We start from the raw sequence: 20,021 nt of genomic DNA on the forward strand, positions 1-20,021 counted from the left end.
TAAAGGTAAAGGGACCCCTGACTGTTAGGTCCAGTTGCAAACAACTCTGGGGTTGCGGAGCTCATCTTGCTTTATTGGCCGAGGGAGCCGGCGTACAGCTTCCGGGTCATGTGGCCAGCATGACGAAGCCGCTTCTGGCAACAGAGCAGCGCACGGAAACGCCGTTTACCTTCCTGCCAGAGCGGTACCTATTTATCTACTTGCACTTTGACGTGCTTTCGAACTGCTAGGTTGGCAGGAGCAACGGGAGCTCACCCCGTCGAGGGGATTTGAACCACCGACCTTCTGATCGGCAAGTCCTAGGCTCTGGTTTAACACACAGTGCCACCCACGCCCCTTCTACTCCAGGGACTTTGATGTATTTAATAGGGTTTTTTTAAAAAAAAAACCAAACCTGAACTTCTAAAAAGAAAGAAAAATGCAGACAATGCAAACCAAATCATAACAAAGACAACGTGTTCTGTGGGTACAAGCAAAGGGAGAAAAGCTGGTGTTCCAGACCAACCCAGCGCTCAGAATAGATCTGTACAAAGAATCCAGATATCAGAGAATTTCTCATAGTTGAGAAATAGCTTCTGTCCTCTGTAGGGGTGGTGATAATGTTACCTTCCTGTATTAGAGTGTTAGACATTTAGCCACCCTGAGTGCCCTTAGAAGGCATTTACATAGTTGCTCTGTCAGTTTCCAGAAGACTTGTACATAATTCAAGAGAACATCCATAAATCTCAAGGTGCTGAAAACCGTATTTATGCCGCTGATGACCTCTGGCCAAAAGGGTGTGGCTTCATGTATTCATGAATGAAGTTTCTACCACGCTCTTCCCTCTCAAGCAATTACAAATGTAGTAAAGAACATACTTTGAAATACCTTCATCATTTGTCAGCTTTTAGGCACCAGGTTAAGGCAATTTTATTTACCAGGCCTTTGGTAGTTAAATTAGCCTCTACAATGGTGTTCATATTTTTGTACGGTCAGATTAGCATTTTAGGAATTTTGTGTTGTACAGCATTTTAAAATTTTCTGGTTTTTATATTATTTTGTTCAGTTGCTTTGAGACTTCCTGCATAAAGCAACTAACAGATGTAATGAATAGCAATAATTTTAAAACATTAACATCTGAAAGCTTTTTAAAAAACCAGCCCCCTGCCCTTGCATAAAGTTTCTAGAAACTACATATCGGATATCAAAAGCCCTGGTGAAGAGGACTGTTTTTAAATTCCACCTGATTGTTCATAATGAGGAAGACAGGTGCCTCTCAATTGGGGGGGGGGATTACACAAATGAGGAGCCACCACTGAGAAGGCCATGGCTGCTTATGGGGGTCACTGCCAATTGGACAAACCTTCCATCAGGGTCCTGGATGGTTGGTATTTGAGCTGCTCTTTTAGATAAGTCATGTTGTGCAATTGTAGGAATTGGTGTCCCTTGCAACTGCAGCAGCCTCTTTTAACGGCACTCAACAATTTCTAAATTAGTTTTGCATCCTTTTAAATCCCCTATTGAAGCCAGTGGTCCTTCCTGACCTCTTTCACAAACTGTGTTGTGGGAGGGAGCAAGGAACCTCTTCTTTCCACTTCTCTTTGCATGCTGCTGCAATTAAGATTAAAAACAGGGAGGGGGACCCCTAAGTGAAACTATAGCCCCTGATGTGGAAACAGAGCTTGATTTAATTAAAACAAATCCAGTTAAATATTTACATAGAATACATGGTGCTTAGGGTTGGGTTTTTTTTAATGCAGGAGGAAGCAGATTTTCTCCCCTCCCAGCTATGACATACATCACAGCTTCTACTGACAATCTCCGTCATAAGGAAAGCATGATACGCTAAAGTCTCTGCAGAGGGTGCACGGTGCCTTCTTGGCATATAAACCAGCTTGCCACGGACATCGCAAACAAATCCAGGGTATTTCCCTCCGTTAGTCTTTTATTGGCTACGGTTTAAACTGCTGCCAGATCTGGAAAAAGATGATGTGCATCCAGTAATGGGGTTTTGCTATTCACTCATCTTTCTTGTAGCTTCCAACTGGGTTTATCCACACAGTAACACCCCAACAGAAGAGACCTAGAAGGGAGAAAAAGAAAAGCATGTGAGGGGTGTGGCCTGAGGAAGAGTTCCAAGGGCCAGATAGAAGGGCCCATTTGGCCCCCTGGTCCTGAAGCTTCCCACCCTTGATCTTAAGTCAGCCAAGGATGTATGCCACAAACAGCAGCAAGAAACAAAGGGTGCCAGTGGCAGAGCTGACTTCGAAACAGACATTGCCAATACCCCGCAAGACGAGGGAAGAGAAATGATTGCTAGTCTATCTGATTTAAGGGCTGATTTCCTGCTCCACATATGTCGAATGATTTGTACTATAACTAGGAGAGATATTAGCACTCCCACTGAACCAACTTTCCCAAGTACAGTTTGGGGGGGGGGGTCACCCTAGAAAATAAGGTGTACCTCTGAGCATAGATCAACCTCTGAACAAGAAATGAGCCTCAGTAATCAGAGCAGTGGAAGATAAAAGTAATGACAATGGTTATTCACCATGACAACAGAGCCCCCATGGTCAGCAGCGGTCTACCCACTGAGGGCCAGGTGCTGGAAGCAAACAGGGTGGGAGGGGGATGACTGCCCTGACACCCTGCTGAAGAGCTAATAAAACACCTGGCCGTAAAGAAGTCACTGGCCTAGACAGGGATCTGATTACTGAGGCCCATGCTCACAGAAGGTCCCAGGGGCTGAATCCCCCAAAGGCATCCCCAGAAAGGGCTTCCTATGCTCCCGTTTGAAAATAGTGCCTTCAGTTCACAACCATGAGGACTAGAAACTTAACTTTTCCAAGAAGCAGAGGCAGTTGGTGCCCCCTAGGACTGGCAAGGTAAGGTCTGAAATCCACACCAACTGGCTCAGAAAGGCAGACCTAGGTACCTATATGCTCAGAGGCAACATCACCCAAATGTCAGTCTCCCAGTCGGTCCTGGCACTGAGCCCAGGGCCAGATTTATGTATATGCTAAACAAGCTATAGATTAGGTCCCCAGTCACTTGGAGGCCCCCCAAAAAATTAAAAGACAAAAACTGGATGTACATTTCTAAAATATAAGGTAAAAAACAAATAAAATAAAACCCACATACAGCAACAGTGTTTTGTGTTGTGTAGGCTCCTATGATGTAAGTAATGGGCCCCGCCTGCTGGCCTGCTCCCTAAAATATCACTGGTTTGCTCATTTCTATATAGGGTGCCTACATTCTGCATGGACTGGTTGCAGGGCAACATGTAGCATGCAGCTGCAGACTGCAGTGTAGCACAGTTGAATGTAAGTCAAGCTGTTGTACCTGCTATCTAATATTAAAGAGTGCTTGCAGACTGATGATCAGGCAGCACAGACTAAGGGTATGAGCATATATTCAACACACAAAAACAGCGACCATTTGTTGTTGACAAAGGACAGCTGGACACATAAAGGGTCCCATTACCTTCAGTAGCTTAGGGCCTCATCAAGCCTAAATCCGGCCCTGGTGAGCCGCAGCTCAGCCTGGAGCCACCGCCCCCCCCCCGCCCCTCTCTGCGCCCCCCACTTACAGACGGCGAAGGTCATCTGGGCGATGTTGCCCATGCTGGGGGGGATCCTGTGGCTCATAATCCGGAGGGGCCCCGAATAGACGAACAAGGAGGAGGCGATCAGTGCCCCCCCGCTCAGGGCGCGGCAGCTGAAGCAGGACCAGAAAAAGGACCGTTTCTGCTCCGGTGAGGAAGCGGCGCGCTCGACGCTGGAAGACATGTCTCGGCTTTCCTGCGGGGCGGGAAGATGGCGGCGCCCAGGACACCACGCCGGAAGCGGCTTGCGCCCAGAAGCCGCTCTGCTTCCTGTCCCTCGTCTCGGTGGAAGCAGAAAGGGCGGCGTGCACTGCAATGGGTGTCCGGCATGCCAACAACTCCCCCATCGATTGGTTCCCCCATCGATTTGGATTGTCATGCTGGCTCCCGTCAGCGTTTGCAGGTGAAGACAAATCTCAAGAGGAGAGGAAGGGGGAATTTCCTCCCTCCAGGAGATATTAGTTAGGGAACATCAAGCTGATTACGTCCAGTTTTTGTCCACTTCTCCATCTGTATAAAAGCCAGCTATCCAATATTCTTCAGTGGAAGAATAGAACTGAGGATAAGCCTTTTGCAAGGGAAAGGGGCTTATACAGGCTGTGGCGATAGGAGCAGATTTGATTCTGATGGGTGGGCTTCACAGAGCGCAGGTTTAGACCATGCTTAGGCAGACCTGCTAGGGCAAATCATAGAGTAGGAAAACTCCAAGGGTCACCTAGTCCAACCCTCTTGCAATGCAGGAATCTCAGCAAGAGGGCCCCCATTCAATGTGAAACCATACGGGGGGGGGGCTTCCCTGTCAATGTGTCATCCCACAGCTAGCCGTCACTTGCCTGCCTTCTGATATGCAACCAGTCCAGGAGTTAGCCCTGCCTGTCAGATTCCTACTCCTTTGTGTCAGTGTTGCTTCTTGTAAAACTCAACCAGGAGGAAGATGGGGACAGTACAGTGGTACCTCGGGTTAAGTACTTAATTCGTTCCGGAGGTCCGCACTTAACCTGAAACTGTTCTTAACCTGAAGCACCACTTTAGCTAATGGGGCCTCCTGCTGCCACCGCACTGCCGGAGCACGATTTCTGTTCTCATCCTGAAGCAAAGTTCTTAACCTGAAGCACTATTTCTGGGTTAGTGGAGTCTGTAACCTGAAGCGTATGTAACCCAAGGTACCACTGTACTAGAATTAGATGGTTCCTGCTTCTGTTGGGCTCCCTGCCTTCTGCCCAAGCAGTTCCAAGGGGCACCAGCCACCACAGACTGCACCCAAATGGTCTTCATAAGGTTTCTCATTTTTTTCCACCCATGCCAATGAATAGCTGTCATTCAGTCTAATGGGGAAACATTTAAGTCAGGGATGAGGAACCTGTTTCTCCAGGTGATGACAAACTCAAACTTCCATCAGCCCTGATTAGCATACTGAAAGAACCATGGATTATGGGAGTACAACAACTTTTAGCAGCACACAGGTTCCCTAAGTACTCTTCATGGCAATGTCACTGCTGTGAGGGCCCAACGTACCATTCCATGCCTGGCAGTGGGTGGCCTGAACCTCAAGCGATAAGAGGTCATGGAAGACAGGGGTAAGGAAGCTTTTTTCTGTACAAGAGGACCATGTTCCGTTCTGGGCAACCTTCTGAGCACCACGTACCAGTGGTAGGCAAAGCCAAAGGCAAAAGTAGGCACGACAATGAATGTTACCTTGGTACAGTGGTCTAGTTTCTACACAATTACCCCTGTACCCTCCACCCAGGCAAACAAGACACAGGATCAGAATCCAAGGCTGCATTCCAGCCAGGCAAACACTTTTGGGGCACAAAGCAGGTGAGAGGTGCTACTTGAAGAAAGTTCTGAGAATCAGATAGGGAGGCCTGAAGGTCTGCATTCGGCCCCTGGGGCTGAGGTATCCTGCTCTGGCTGGAAAGTGTATGTTGTCATTGTACAGACAACTTGGCAAAATATAAGCCCTCTCTCTCTCTACACACGTATTACTTTCATAACTACAAACTTATTTGTTGTTGCTAGTTTACAACAAACCCTTAAATAAGTACAGATGTCACTGTGATGTACAAAGGAAATTTTATCGCTCAATGTTTACACCAAAGCAAGCCTTACAGCAAGAAGAAAAAAACGGAAGAATCTCTCCACTGAAGAGACAGTAAAGTCCTCCTAGATTCAGCTTCTGCAAAGTTCTCAGTTTAGAACAGAGTCCAGCCAACACAGACTCTTTTTGCTTCACTGTTCTTTTTTCCAGGGCCACGGCTTGTGAGCCACATTCTCATCCGTCTTCGATGCCTCTTTCAGGATCTCCATTACCATGGCGTTATGTTTTTGCCGCTGAGTCAACACCTGTGGGGTAGCATCAGCAAACTCCTGGGGAAAGAAATAAAGATGTTCAGAAGATCCAAGAGAGGTGCCTTCAAAGGTGATGTCAACCCGCTGGAGAGTTGCAGCTACGGCTATAGAGACAGACACGGGAGGACTACATGTGCCCATTGGGGCCAGTATCCTCTACTCTGACTGGCAGCAGCTCTCTCAGGATCTCTGGGGTCCCTTTCTCGTCAGCTGCTACCTTTAGCCGGAAACGCCACGGGCTGATCCCGGGGCTCCCCGCAAGTGCACCGTGGCTTCCTCTGACCTCCACCTCAAACCCCGCAGACTGGAGCTTTCGCCCACCTTCGCCATCTCCTTTCTTCGCGCTTCGTCCGGCGCGACCACGGCCCAAAGCACAAGCCCTGCGCCCGTGAACCCCGCCACGAACAAGATCCCCTTTGCTACGCGGTAGGCAGTCTCCATGGAAGCAAACGACACCCCACCGCTCCTAAAACACTCCCCAAAAGACAAGCGGGAAGAACCAGCCTCCCTGGAAGGGCGCGGGGAAGAAAAAAGGTGGCGCACCACCTAGAGAGCAGAGGTGTGTCTGGGCTAGAGTGTCCCGGCCGCAACCTAGAGATAAGAAAAGGAGAGAGTTATGGAGATGTTAAAGAAGCGCCAAAACGGGAACGGAGTCTTGCTCTTTCGAACTCGGGTCTTCATTTGTGTTAGAAGAATTATTTCGGATTTGGTTTTTAAAATTGGTTAAAAAAATTGCCCTGGAAATGCCGTAGCTCGGTGGCAGAGCATCTGCGTTGCAATGCCCAAGGTTCAGTCCCCAATGGCGTCTATGGAAGAAGCTCCTTGCCTGAAACCTTGGAGAGCCGCTGCCAGTCAGTGTAGGCAGTATTGAGCTAGAAGGGCCGGTAGATGTGACGGGTTTCTTTTCCCCCGGAAAAATAAAGCACAAGGGGTGGTGGGAATCCCACCTCACATCACTGGTAAAAAGATGCCAAAGGGATGGTTTTATGGTGCGTTGGAAACCGTATACAGTATCGGACATTGCAGAAAGAGCTCACAGCTTCCTCCCGCAAAGGATCTTAATCTCTCATAATGACCAAAGAGCAGAATGAGATTATCCTCGTATTCATTATTTTATATAATATTTATTGAGTTTTCCAATTTAACAATCCAACAAAAACCACATTAAATACATTCCAAATTATAATACAACCAAGAAGACCTAATTTTATGCCAAATTATATATCTTTGGGTGACTTCCCATGCTCTGAAGTTCATATTCATTATTTTAGGAATGAGTAATTAACAATAGAAATAAGTAAAGTGCATCTACCTTGAATGCAGCAGATTGCAGGTTCAAGCCCCAGAATCTCCAGATCTGAAGCCCTGGAGAACCGCTGCCAGTCAGTCTAGAATCAGAATTGTATCGGGCCCTGAGGGTCATCTAGTCCAACCCCTGCAATACAGGAATCTCAACTAGATCATACATGACAGATGGGCATTGGATGGACCTCTGCTTTAAAACCTTCGGGGAAGGAGAGTCCACCCAGTCTCGTGGGAGTGTAAGGCACTCCCTATGTTACTTGAATGGGAAGTTGGGTTCTGGCTAATATTAGCTTGCATTCAATTAAATTCTGCATACCCATTGAGATTCATGGACTTCAATTAATCATTTCCATTAATTCCAATGGGTCGACTCTTGAGTAGAGCTAGCCCTGGTACAACCTACTGTTTTGGATTTTTGCTGGAAGCATGTTGTATACTCTGAGCAATTGTATTTCCACTTTCAATGCCTTTTCGTTGCCTTACAGAAGACTGTTACACAATAATAATATCGGTAATAGGGTAGTATTAAGCTAGTAATTATTTTAGAATAAATAAGAACATCGGAAGCTGCCTTATACGGAGTCAGACTATTGGGCCATCTAACTTCGTATTGGCCAGCAATGCCTTTCCGAGTCTCTTTACACACTATAGCTCTGAAGCACATTCAAAGCAATGTTTCCTTTTGAATAATTTTGGGCGTTGCGGTTTGTTCAGGGTTGATGGGAATAGTAAGTCTGTGAGAGGTAAATGACAGTGCCCAGAATTCTTTGAAGGAAAGAACATGTTTCAAATGTGGTTTAATGGTGTAAAGGTATAAGGTTTATATGCCAAAGGCTTGAGGGGAAGGTAGGATACATGACGGAGCTTGGAAAGAAGGAATGACTGTCATGTACGTAGGTGTTCCAGGAGGTAGTTGCAGGCAAAGGGGTCAGCAAGTGGGAAAGGGCTGTTTCTTTGTCCTGCCTTCTATGCAGAACAGAGTGTTCTTTGTTCCACGGCAACCTAAGCAACCTTAAGCAAAAATGGGGAAAGGTAAAAAGATTTCCTTGGCAATCTAGTAGGGCAGTGGTACTCTGAGGGTGTGGCATGCAACATTGTGTGGCAGGAGAGGGTGGCAAGTGTTGTGGGAAGATTTAGGGACAATCAAAGAAACCTTTAAACATTTCAGCGTAGTATAGTATCAAAATAATTATTTTTATTTGCAGAATGTGGATAGGTATCTTTTCAAAACGAGAGCAAGAACATCAAGTGATACTGAAGACAATCGTAGCTGTGTTTTCCAACGTATTTATTATCGATTAAAAAATTGGTGTGGCACGAGCACATTTTTATTCCCAAGAAAAAAGTTTGAGAACCATTGTTATAAGGTGGTTTTAGCCTGGAACACTCTGGCATGGAGAGAAAGTTATCTTCTTCACTGCTTCAATTTCTGGGAGATAAGTTGCTTATGAAGGGCCAGGGGTGGGGCCGGTTAAAAACAAAGAAGCCACTGGGAAAATGTGGAAACCCTACACCTCACTATTGGCTTGTCTGATGAAATGTCACCTTGTGCATTAAAAAACAACAGTATGATATCACAATGTACTTCAGTGTGTCCGCAGTCGGGTAATGTGATTTTGTGGCTATGTACAAATTGAAACATGTGGACATAGGGACATGGGTGGCGCTGTGGGTTAAACCACAGAGCCTAGGACTTGCCAATCAGAAGGTCGGCAGTTCGAATCCCCGCGACGGGGTGAGCTCCCGTTGCTCGGTCCTTGCTCCTGCCAACCTAGCAGTTCGAAAGCACGTCAAAGTGCAAGTAGATAAATAGGTACCGCTCCGGCGGGAAGGTAAACGGCATTTCCGTGCGCTGCTCTGGTTCGCCAGAAGCGACTTAGTCATGCCGGCCACATGACCCGGAAGCTGTATGCCGGCTCCCTCGGCCAATAAAGTGAGATGAGCGCCGCAACCCCAGAGTCGGTCATGACTGGACCTAATGGTCAGGGGTCCCTTTACCTTTACACACTGAAAGGCCCCATCGGTCGCGCTGCGTTTCAAGTCAAATTTCTGCATTCCTGTACACACCAGAGAGGGTAACAGTGTCTTCACCTGATACTGCTTACCTGATTTGTTTCCCCGAAATGGCAAACCCCACCTGCCACAGAATTCCTATTCAAGGAAGACATCTTCTGCACATGTGTTCCATCATCTGCCTGAACAGTACACATCTCAGCTTGCACTTTCAAATCGGGTGGCAGATGGTTTGTGGGGAAATACATCAAACAGAAGAATTTCTAAATAAGACTACAGGATACAGATGAATGTGAGGCTTCAAATGCCGGTGTTGGGAGCACATTGGAGCCAGAGTTTATGACAATGTGCACACAGCCAATGATGGGTTCACTTCTTCCCTTAATTGGATTATCATCAGATCTGGGAAATCCAAATTAATTGGAGGGCAGGGGACTTGACTGAGGATGCTGGGAAACCAGACACAAGTAACTTAATATCCACATTAAATTTATGAGTGGATGAGGCCATATAATCTCAAGAGGATGCTTCACAAAAATGGATCACATGATAAGAGATGTGAGCTTGTTGCCTGGATGAATTGAGGTTGGATAATGCTGTTAAATGTTGATTGCCACTTGAGGGGCAATCCTTCAGGTACATATTGTTAACCAGCCCCTGCTCCTATGCTGTTAGAAATGTTGGCTTGCGTGTGTCAGCAGACTAGCACACTCATCTCCGTGCCGTTTAAATAGAAGCCCGAGTTTGCTCTTGCCTTGCTGCCTGGCTGGACAACATTCTGATCTGAATATCGTTTTTCATCTCTTGTACCTTCTTCCACCGTACAGTGGTACCTCGGGTTAAGAACTTAATTCGTTCTGGAGGTCCGTTCTTAACCTGAAACTGTTCTTAACCTGAAGCACCACTTTAGCTTATGGGGCTTCCTGCTACCGCCGCCACATGATTTCTGTTCTCATCCTGAAGCAAAGTTCTTAACCCGAGGTACTATTTCTGGTTTAGCGGAGTCTGTAACCTGAAGCGTCTGTAACCTGAGGTACCACTGTAATTTACTGATGCTGCGACTTTATTGTGAGGTTGCCTTTTTTAAATCAATGGATGCCTCCTTCAGCGATCCACATGCATCAGAAAGGTTAGATACAAAAATGTATTATTATTATTATTATTATAAGGTAAAGGTACCCCTGCCCGTACGGGCCAGTCGTGTCCGACTCTGGGGTTACGTGCTCATCTCGCTTAAGAGGCCGTGAGCCATCGCCGTCTGAAGACACTTCCGGGTCACGTGGCCAGCATGACTAAGCCGCTTCTGGCGAACCAGAGCAGCACACGGAAACACCGTTTACCTTCCCGCTGTAAAGCGGTCCCTATTTATCTACTTGCACTTAGACGTGCTTTCGAACTGCTAGGTGGGCAGGAGCTGGGACCGAACGACGGGAGCTCACCCCGCCGCAGGGATTCAAACCGCCGACCATGCGATCGGCAAATCCTAGGTTTTACCCACAGCGCCACCCGCGTCCCCATTATTATTATTATTATTTAAAAACCCAGAAGTCTCACTTGAGGGTCAAGCCACTATTAAAAGCAGAGGTGCAGGCCCAGCTGGGTTTGTCCCATCAGTTGGCAACCCACTTACACCTTGATATTTGCGATGAGGCATACACAAAGGACAGGCACCACCACTGTCTGCTTTAAGTAAGGCATTCCCCACCCTTCGCACTAGCCCTGTGACAATCTCTGCCTTGAGCTCATTAGCTGTGCTTTGAGTTTCCATGATCTCAGAGGGCGATTAATATCCAGGGAATAGAGATGGATGGCCAGTGTCCCGGGGTGACCTCACCCCCTGGATCTGGAAGCCCCTCCTTCTCCTCCCCCCCCCCATTGCTCTGTTATTCTGTCCAGAGCCTGGGGAAGCGAACACCCTCTTTTGTCCCACCAATTCCACCAGACAAGGAAGAGGATATTTCCCCTTCTGCCGGAAGAAGGTGAGCCCTGGGAATTGGAAGAGGATCCACCCAAGATCCCACAGGACCGATTTCCAGGAAAAGGTGAGAAACTGAAGGGGAGGGGTGGAGAGTTCCTCTTGGTGGATTCCCAACTGCACCTGCCTTGTTTTCAAGGAGTTCCTATAGGAACAGAGGAAGCTGCCTTAGGCTGAGTCAGGCTGTCACTCCATCTACTTCAGTATTGCCTGCACGGACTGGCAGCAGCTCTTCAGGGTTTCAGAGGGGAATCTCTTCTTCCCAGCCCAACCTGGGCATAGCTGTCAAGCGTCCCTTATTTGGCGGGACAGTCCCTTATCCCAGCGCCATGTCCCGCTGCTGTCCCTTATTGATGATGTCTCTTAAATAAGCCACTGAAGGTAATGGGGCCCTTTCTATGTCCAGCTGTCCTTTGTCAACAACAAATTGTTGCTGTTTTTTGTGTTGAATATATGCTATATGGTAATTTATGGACCTAATAGGTATCTAAAGCCATTTGCACGCAACAAAATATGTATTTTATCAAAGTAATTGTTGATCCCTTATTTTGACTGCTGATCCCTTATTTTCAAGGCTGCTGGTCCCTTATTTTCAAATCTGTAAGTTGACAGCTATGATCAGGGGCCTTCTGCATGCAAAACAGGGAACCACTGATCCATGGTTCCCCCCTCCCAAATAAAGTAAGATTCCATGGTTCCTCATAGTTCTGAAGGCAGAGCTGATTTATTTCATTTTATTAAGTTTATATCCAGGCCCAGGGTGGCAACCAAGAAGTAATAAAACAATTAAGAAATACGGGAGTGGGGGAGCCAGTATAGGTGCAGACTGGGAAAGGCTTCTTCAAAGATGAATGCTTTTAGCAGGTGTTGAAAATAAAATATAGGAACATGTGAAACTCCCTTTTAGCTCAGTCCATCTAACTCAGTTATTATCTACACTGACATATCAACCATAGATAAATAGGTTGAAGGGTCAGTTCTGGCAAGGAATGTGTAGCCTCTTTAGTTACACCAGCTACCTGTTAATTCCCAGACCCAATTTCAACATGCTAGTAAATGAGGACTTCAGTATGGTATACTACACATTCTGCAGTTGCAACTTTCCCCTCTGTGCCTTGTGCACCAGAAATATTTTTAAGAAGAGTGAAGCTTTTATTCAGGATAGAGACAAAATATTTGAGGTGGGGAGGAGGAGCTTCACCTCTTTAATTTCTGCATGTCAAGAACATGTTTGTTTCTTTGTTTGCTTGCTTGCTTTTTAGCGTGGCCAAGTTCCCAAACAGCTTCTCTTGAGAGCGCTCACATCCACACTCTCCATTTAAATCACATCTCTACCACTTTGTGCCTTCCCTCTAATAATCTCGGGAGTTGTAGCTTGTTACGGGTGCTGGGAACTATAGCTCTGTGAGGGGTCTCCTCTCAGCACCCCTTCGCAAATGACAGTTCCCAGGATCCTTTGCGGGAAGCCACGACTGCTTAAAGCAGCATAGGAGCGTTTTCAACATGTGGTGAAGATGCGACCTCAGATTCTGACCAGCCCAACTTTGACGTTGCTGCAAATCCCTTGGAGTTTAGGGTTGCTTCAGGGGTTGTAAGACTCTGCATTTAATGAGTCTGCCATGCTTCAGAGGAGGATAATATTTCAGTTCCAGGGAGAGAAGGCTCCCCCAGCTGGAATATTTTTGCCACAGTAACACCCTGTTATAAGAAAAAACTGCTCCTTTTTCCCTTAGGGGATACCCAAGAGCCCGTAGGTTCTCTGTCGGTAGGAGAAAATAACAAGAGCCCAACCAGAGAATATTGAGAAGCAAAGCAGCTAATAAGCCTGATCTCTATTAAACTGCTGCAACAAGGTCCCCCACTCCCCCCATGCAGAGATGGAGGAGAGGAACCCAGAACATTGGTGTGCAAGCTCTTATATAGACTTTTGAAATTGCCCACCCTGTAGCTCAAGACTCCCCCCCCCCCAAAAAAAATATCATACATACATCACAGAAAGAGGTGGTCCCCAGCAAAAATGTGAGTGTGTTGCTTCTCTCCTGTCTGCCAGGATACCTGATAAGGCCTTATCTGATTGCCTTTTCTGGGTAGCCTGGCCATTCCTTGGAGATGGTAAATACTTCCTGAATCAGATACTTGCCAGACTGTATTTACAGGGAGGTGTAAGCCCCTACAGTCCAAAGACAATTGGAAAGTTTTTCCCATTTCCTTCCTCCTTGCAGAGAAATATTTGAGGTCAATTTGGGAGAGTCAAAGTGGTTTCAGGATTGCTCTTGTTGTAAACAAAAATTTGTCTTTTCCCCATTATGGGGTATCCAAGAACCCATATAGAGTCCTTATGTAGGTTCCCTATTGGTAGGAGAAAATAACAGAGGCCAACCAGAGAATATTGAGAAGCAAAGCAGTTAGTAAGCCTGATCTTTATTGATCTGTTGCAACAGGGTCCTCACTCACCACACGCAGGAGGGAGAAGGTGAAGGAATGGGTTTCCCAAACCCAAAACTGACTGTGCAGGCATTTTTAAACTGCACCAAAATCCCCATTTCTCCTTAGCTAAAATGCATAAACTTGAGCCGTTGAACAAATGCAAAACAAGAACACAGCTCTCTCCCTTATCAGTTTGACAGCAAGACTGGCCTTGACTTTACCAGTAGAACAGACACAGACATATCTTATGTTCTGACCACAAATGACGGGGAGACCCAAGTCTGGGACTAACGCCAGAGCATGTTCTCGGAAGTAGTGACCTTTTGCTCCAAGATAGGAGTAGGAACAGGAATATCCTTTTATGGTCAGGAGTGCAGGAAGGAAATCGCTTTTATGGTTGAGAGTACCAGAGCAGGAACATATGTGATGTCAACCTGCATACATAGGCTGACGTGGTTGGAAGGAGGGAGAGGGTGCCTGGAGGATATAAATACTGCATGAAACTTGTCATTTCTTTGGACTTGCTGTGGACTAATCACGCAAGTGCCTTCTGCTATCCGGAGAGCAGAATAAACTCTTTCTTTGAACCAATTCGGTGTCATTTTGACTTCCTTCCTCCTGTCCCGGAGCAACGCAGACCCAATCAGTGAACTCCAATAAGGCTACAAAGGAACCCAGAACAATGGTGTGCAAGCCCTTATATAGACTTTTGAAAATGCCACCCTGTAGATCAAGACCACCCCCAGAAACATCATACATACATCACAGAAGGGGTGTAGCTCAAGACACCCCCATACATCATACCTACATCACAGAAAGGGTGGTCTACAGCAGAAATCTGAGTGCTTTGTTTACCTCCTGTCTGCCAGGTTACCTGTTTAATGGTCACTTGATTGGATTGCCTGGGGAGCCTGGCCATTCTTTTGTAATGATAAACACTTAGTTCCTGAGCCAAATGTGCCCTTAAGACAGGATTTGTGAAGGAAAAGACAATGGGGAGGCTTTTCCATTTTCCTTTGACCTTGCAGAGAAAACATTTGGTCAGGTTGGGAACCAAAATGGTTCCAGGTCGGTCTTCCTGTGCTGATCTATGTACGTGCTTGGTTGGTACACTTATGAACATTTAACATATATCTAAGACCTCAAAATTCCTATCACACTCTCCTGTACTATTTCAGACACTATACTTATGCATGTGTGTTTGCCTTGTACATTTATGAACATTTATTCTCTCTCTCTCTCTCTCTCTCTCTAGCTCTCTCTAAGACCTTAGAATTGCTATAACAACCCCTTCACGCAGCATGTTCCATGTGGGCCTGCTCTTCTCAGAGGGAGGGAGCAGGCTGGCTATGCAGCCAGGGTCACGTCACCACAGACCCTTTGCTCCACATGCAGTGATGGGATATGTGGGCATATCTTATGGCTGAAGGATTATCTGGCCACGAGGACAAAGCGCTTTAGCGCTTCCGTGAGATCCCAGGCCAGAGTCAGGGCACTCAGACCCTAATCCTTCTTAAGCGGCCGCACCCTGAGCTCTCCGCTATCAGAGAGGGACACGATTCTGAGGCCGCACGCACACCACACATTCAAAGCAAAACATGAAACAATCATGGCTTCCCCCTAAGAAAAAAGGGGGGGAGCCATTGTTTGTTATTACAGACCCTCCAAGTGTCCCTGTTTTCCAGGGACAGTTGTGGATTTTCAGAAGCCATTCTGGTTTCTGATTTGATCTCAGAATGTGCTGCTTTTCCTTCAGACATCCCTATTTTTTATCGGATTAATGTTGGAGGGTATGTGTTAAGGTTGCTGAAAGTTGCTCAGAGACCTCTCTCTTCCTCCCACAGAACTACAAGTTCCCCGTGAAAAGATATTGATTGTTATACCTCTTTGGGAACTGTAGTTCTGTGAGGGGTTTCCCAACATCTCTCTGCACCCTTGACAAAGGACTGCTGCCATAATTCTTGTCGTATTAAAAGAGTTTCAAATGCTTGCAAAGCTGTTGGTTCTGATGACACAAGATTAGGCTGTGGTGACTGCGTCCCCTCAGATCTTGTTTTGCTTTCATGTGTATTCATTATTATTATTTTGTGATGGATAGGGACCTCAAAAGCTGGAAGGGGCCTGAGTCTCTCTGGATCTCTCGAGACAGCCTGCTCCCAGATGCAGTCATGACTGAAATGATGAGGGGATGTGAGGGCCCCGACACCCAGGGCGAAACGTGTGCTGCGTGCCAGATGTCTACAGGAGGTCTGGATCCTGCCATGAGTGGTGAGCCTGGTCCAAACACTGATCAGGAGATGCAGTGGATCTCAGCCAGGGAGGACAGTTCCCACCGAGAGCCTTGTTTGAACACCCAGGTAGGACGGGAACGCTCTTTCGAGCTGTTGTCCACCTCCATCTTCAGATAATATGATTCCCTCCTATGCAAGTTGAGGAACTTCCCTTATCCTTCTCATCCAGTGTGTAAAGCATGAACCAGAAAGCCAGTGAATGTCCTCAATGACGTTCCCTGTTCACTAGGGTCTTGGCAACTGGGACATCCAAATGCAAGCTTTGCAGGAGTTGAACTGCTAGCTCAAAGCAGAGTCTCTGTGTGAGCTCAGCTGCTTTGTCTACTGCAATTGGAGTCTTCCCCCCCCCCAAACAAGTTTTAGTTATCAGAAGAGTTTTATTTACCAGAAAAGGAAATGGCAAACTGAAGATGACGTTACAGATAGGTAGCCGTGTCTGAAGAAGTGTGCATGCACACGAAAGCTCATACCAAGAACTAACTTAGTTAGTCTTTAAGGTGCTACTGGAAGGAACTTTTTTATTTTGAAGATGACGTGAACAACATAAACCTTATCACAATTTACTAACTGCAGCATTGTAAAGTTGGAGGTCAGCTAAGTTGCAGCTGGCATAGCTGATGGTCAGGGATGATGGGAGTTGGAGTCCAGTGAGGTTTTCGGACTCCAACTCCCATCGGCCCCTTGCCAGCATGTCCAGTGGTCAGAGATGAAGGGAGTTGTAGTCCAACAACATCTAGAGGGCTACAGATTCCCCACAGGTGAGCTAGAGCAGCCCAGCAGGTGGTTGTCTGGCTTCCCCTGGAGGGAGAACCCACCCATTCCTCTAGGGCAGGGGGGTCAGCAAACCTTTTCAGCAGGGGGCCGGTCTACTGTCCCTCAGACCTTGTGGGGGGCCGGACTATATTTTTTGCGGGGGTGGGGGGGATGAACGAATTCCTATGCCCCACAAATAACCCAGAGATGCCACCGCATCTCACCACACATTCTACTCATGTAAAAACACGCTGATTCCCGGACCGTCCGTGCTGGATTGAGAAGGTGATTGGGCAGGCCCCAGCCGCTGGGCCTTAGTTTGCCTACCCCTGCATTGTCAAACTTGCTCTGACCATCAATAAGCTGCTTGAAATCAAACCCCCCCCCCCCGTAACTTGTAAATCCCACCGTGGCTGCATGCACACCACACATTTAAAGCATGTGACTTCCCCCAAAGAATTCTGGGAGCTGCAGTTTTGCCCCTATTATTCCCCGCACCCTTGCCGAACTACCGTTCCCAGGATTCTTAGGGGGGAAATCCTGCGCTTTAATTAAACACAGGGTGCCCAGCACCAGCCTCTCTCTAAGTCCTGAATTTAAAAAATCATCAGCGTGTGAAAAGGCCTTCCGTTCTTTAATTTGGGTTAAAACTTCTTCTGCACTTCTCTCTCCAGCTCTTCCTAAGCCCTCCCCAGGGCCTGGGGGCAGATCCCTTCCGCGGCTCCCCCTCGGAGTCATGCGGCGACCTCCCTGGCGAGACCTACGAGGAAATGTCCAGGGACCCCCTTGAGCTGCCCTGCGAGGAGATGTGCGTCCGGCCAGCCCCTTGCGGGGGCCAGTGCCCGGAATCGCCATGTGAGGAACTGTGTGAGAGCGTCTTCAAGGGGCCAGCCTCCCGGAGGCTGTATGAAGAGGAGCGCTATGTGGAGACGTGGTCCGGGAAGGCTCGCCTGCCCTCCATTGTAGTGGAACCCATCGAAGGGGGCGATGTGGAAAGCGGGGAGCTGCGGTGGCCCCCCGACTTCACGTTGCTGGAGGAGGCTGAGCAAGACGAGCTCTTTGCTGACGGCGAGGAGGACTTGGGGGCAGGTGAGTGTCCTACTAGTGCCCACCCCCCAAATCTCAACTTGATCTGTGGGTGAGGCTTTTTTCAGCCAGAACTTGCTGGAACTCAGTTCTGGCACCTCTCAGGTGGGCGCCATTACAGTGGTACCTCGGGTTACATACGCTTCAGGTTACAGACTCCACTAACCCAGAAATAGTACCTTGGGTTAAGAACTTTGCTTCAGGATGAGAACAGAAATTGTGCTTCGGCGGCACGGCAGTAGCAGGAGGCCCCATTAGCTAATGTGGTGCTTCAGGTTAAGAACGGACCTCCAGAACAAATTAAGTACTTAACCGGAGGAACCACTGTAGTGTTATTTTTGTTGTTTTGGTTTAATTATTTACTTATGTTTTAGCTTGTATTTCATTCTTGTGAACTGCCATCAGATCTTTTGATGAAGGGTGGCATAATAATAATAATAATAATAATAATAATAATAATAATGTTCATGGTGAGTTCTGGCACCTCTTTTTCTAGAAAAACAGCACCCTAGTATGCCACACTTTACTGAGTGAATACGGCCCAGAATCCTTTGCGAGAGATTTTCAGGTTATCCAGGTCCCCCTGTAACCTCCTCCCCTCTATTCTTGTTTCCCAAGGATTGTCGTCTTTCGACAGCGACGTGGAGGAGGTGCTTCTGTAACATTCTGACCAATGTTTCCCTGGGACAGATGGACAGAAACAGTACCTTCCCAACGCCACCCACGTCTAATCACGACTTGGCAACGTCTTGGAAAGGGACTCTGGGGCATCGCCTTGGAAAGAAGCAAAAGTAGCATCTCGCTGTTTTGTTTCGAGGTGTCTCTCAGAGGGGTAGCAGATGTCAGGAGCTCGTCCTACACTCGAGTAGGACCCTGGCAGAGACACATGCCAGACTAGCATGTTCTCTCCCTCCTGGTCGATCGTTCAGGAGCTTCAGGAGCTTTCTTCAGCCCAAACATCACAGCGACCGATGCCAACAGACATCAGCACACTTAGGGATCCGCAGAGTCTTTGCAGCTTGCGTTACAGACCTCAGCAACTCAGCATTTGGGCTAATCTACTTTATTTACACATAAACACACGCGGAGCACTGCAACACGGCTCCCCCCCTCTCTCTCTAGCATCAGACAGCAAAGAGAAAAAGCACAATAGTCCCACTTCACGGAACACAGTAACACAGACATCCTGTCTCTGTCACTTCCCACTTTCCCAGGCAAAGGGGCCTGAAGATGAACATGGCAATGGTGACTTCAGTGTCATTCTATCAACCGGGATGAGCGTCTGTCAGAGGATTAGGCCTGAAGCGCCTTCCCACAATTCCTACACAGTGCCACCTCCTTTTCCATTTAGCTCTTGGCTTAAACTGGGGCGGGAGAGGCAAATGTGACTCTCTAGGTCTAGAAATGTGAAGGCTTGGGAGAAAAAAACATGGAATAATAATTTTTTTAAAGAAACACCCCCCCCCCAGGCCTTCACATCTCAAGCCAAAGTTCTGTCTGGCCCTTGGGATTCTTTCCAGTCACCTCTGCTCCTCAAACACACACATTCCCCCCCATAGGCCCCCAAAAGGCTGTCTAAAAGAGAACGTGGCCCTCAAATTGAAAGGGGTTCTCCATCCTTGGTTTTTTGCCTGCGGCTAAATCTATATACATGCAGCTGGAAGGAGCAGGTCTGTAGCTTGAGGGTACCTCCTGGATCCAGCCCTGTCACTGAAGCCTCAGATGCTTATTTTGAGCATCAGCTGGTTCGCCAGCTTTTGGACAGAAATGACTTGGCCACTGTATTCCGCACTCTGGTAACTTCCAGCTGGATTACTGCAACACACTGCATGCGGGGCTGCCCTTGAAGATAATTTGGAAACTTCAAATGGTCCAAAATGCAGCAGCCGGGTTAAGGTCTGGAGTTCTCAATTACTTAGGCCCCAAATAACCGGTATCTGAATGGCTGCCTCTCAAGTGTTAGGATTGGCAGAGGGGGCCTGTTGGTAGTTCCACCACCCTCACAAATTTGGGGTGGTGGAGGCCTGGGCGAGGGCGTTCTCCGTGGCAGCCCCTCTATTGTGAAATTTCTCTCTTCAGAGTTGTATATGGCACCTGCATTATGTAATTTTTGTCATATGCCGAAGATTAACCTCTTTGACACCTCAGATATACTGGTATGTATATCTTAGAACCCACCCTATTCTCTCAACTGTCATCTGTTTTAACTTATTTTAAAATAACGTATTTTTAAACTGTT

The 20,021-nt window shown here is 47.3% G+C and overlaps 2 protein-coding genes across 4 annotated transcripts; one reads left to right on the forward strand and one right to left on the reverse strand.

The window, feature by feature from the left end:
* Window positions 1-1,647: 1,647 nt before the first annotated feature.
* On the reverse strand, window positions 1,648-3,807 carry DMAC1 (distal membrane arm assembly component 1). Its single transcript, XM_083476883.1, has 2 exons — window positions 3,569-3,807; window positions 1,648-2,062 (listed from the first exon to the last, which is right to left on the reverse strand). Exons 1-2 carry the CDS (start codon window positions 3,765-3,767, stop codon window positions 1,998-2,000), a joined length of 264 nt encoding a protein of 87 aa, XP_083333009.1. The 5' UTR covers window positions 3,768-3,807; the 3' UTR covers window positions 1,648-1,997.
* Window positions 3,808-11,164: 7,357 nt separating this feature from the next.
* On the forward strand, window positions 11,165-19,946 carry LOC310694525 (uncharacterized protein). Of its 3 annotated transcripts, none has more exons than XM_083477663.1 (3): window positions 11,165-11,292; window positions 15,751-16,009; window positions 17,371-18,027. In XM_083477663.1, exons 2-3 carry the CDS (start codon window positions 15,821-15,823, stop codon window positions 17,836-17,838), a joined length of 657 nt encoding a protein of 218 aa, XP_083333789.1. In that variant the 5' UTR covers window positions 11,165-11,292; window positions 15,751-15,820; the 3' UTR covers window positions 17,839-18,027. The 3 variants fall into 3 exon arrangements, with proteins under 3 accessions (XP_083333789.1, XP_083333787.1, XP_083333788.1); XM_083477661.1 differs by lacking the exon at window positions 11,165-11,292 and adding an exon at window positions 13,544-13,698 and having other exon boundaries at window positions 14,323-16,009; XM_083477662.1 differs by lacking the exon at window positions 11,165-11,292 and adding an exon at window positions 18,401-19,946 and having other exon boundaries at window positions 14,898-16,009; window positions 17,371-17,785.
* The last annotated feature ends 75 nt before the right edge of the window (window positions 19,947-20,021 follow it).

This window comes from Podarcis liolepis, assembly GCF_965112155.1.
Source record: "Podarcis liolepis genome assembly, chromosome: 15".
In the NCBI taxonomy this organism is placed as follows: Eukaryota; Metazoa; Chordata; class Lepidosauria; order Squamata; family Lacertidae; genus Podarcis; species Podarcis liolepis.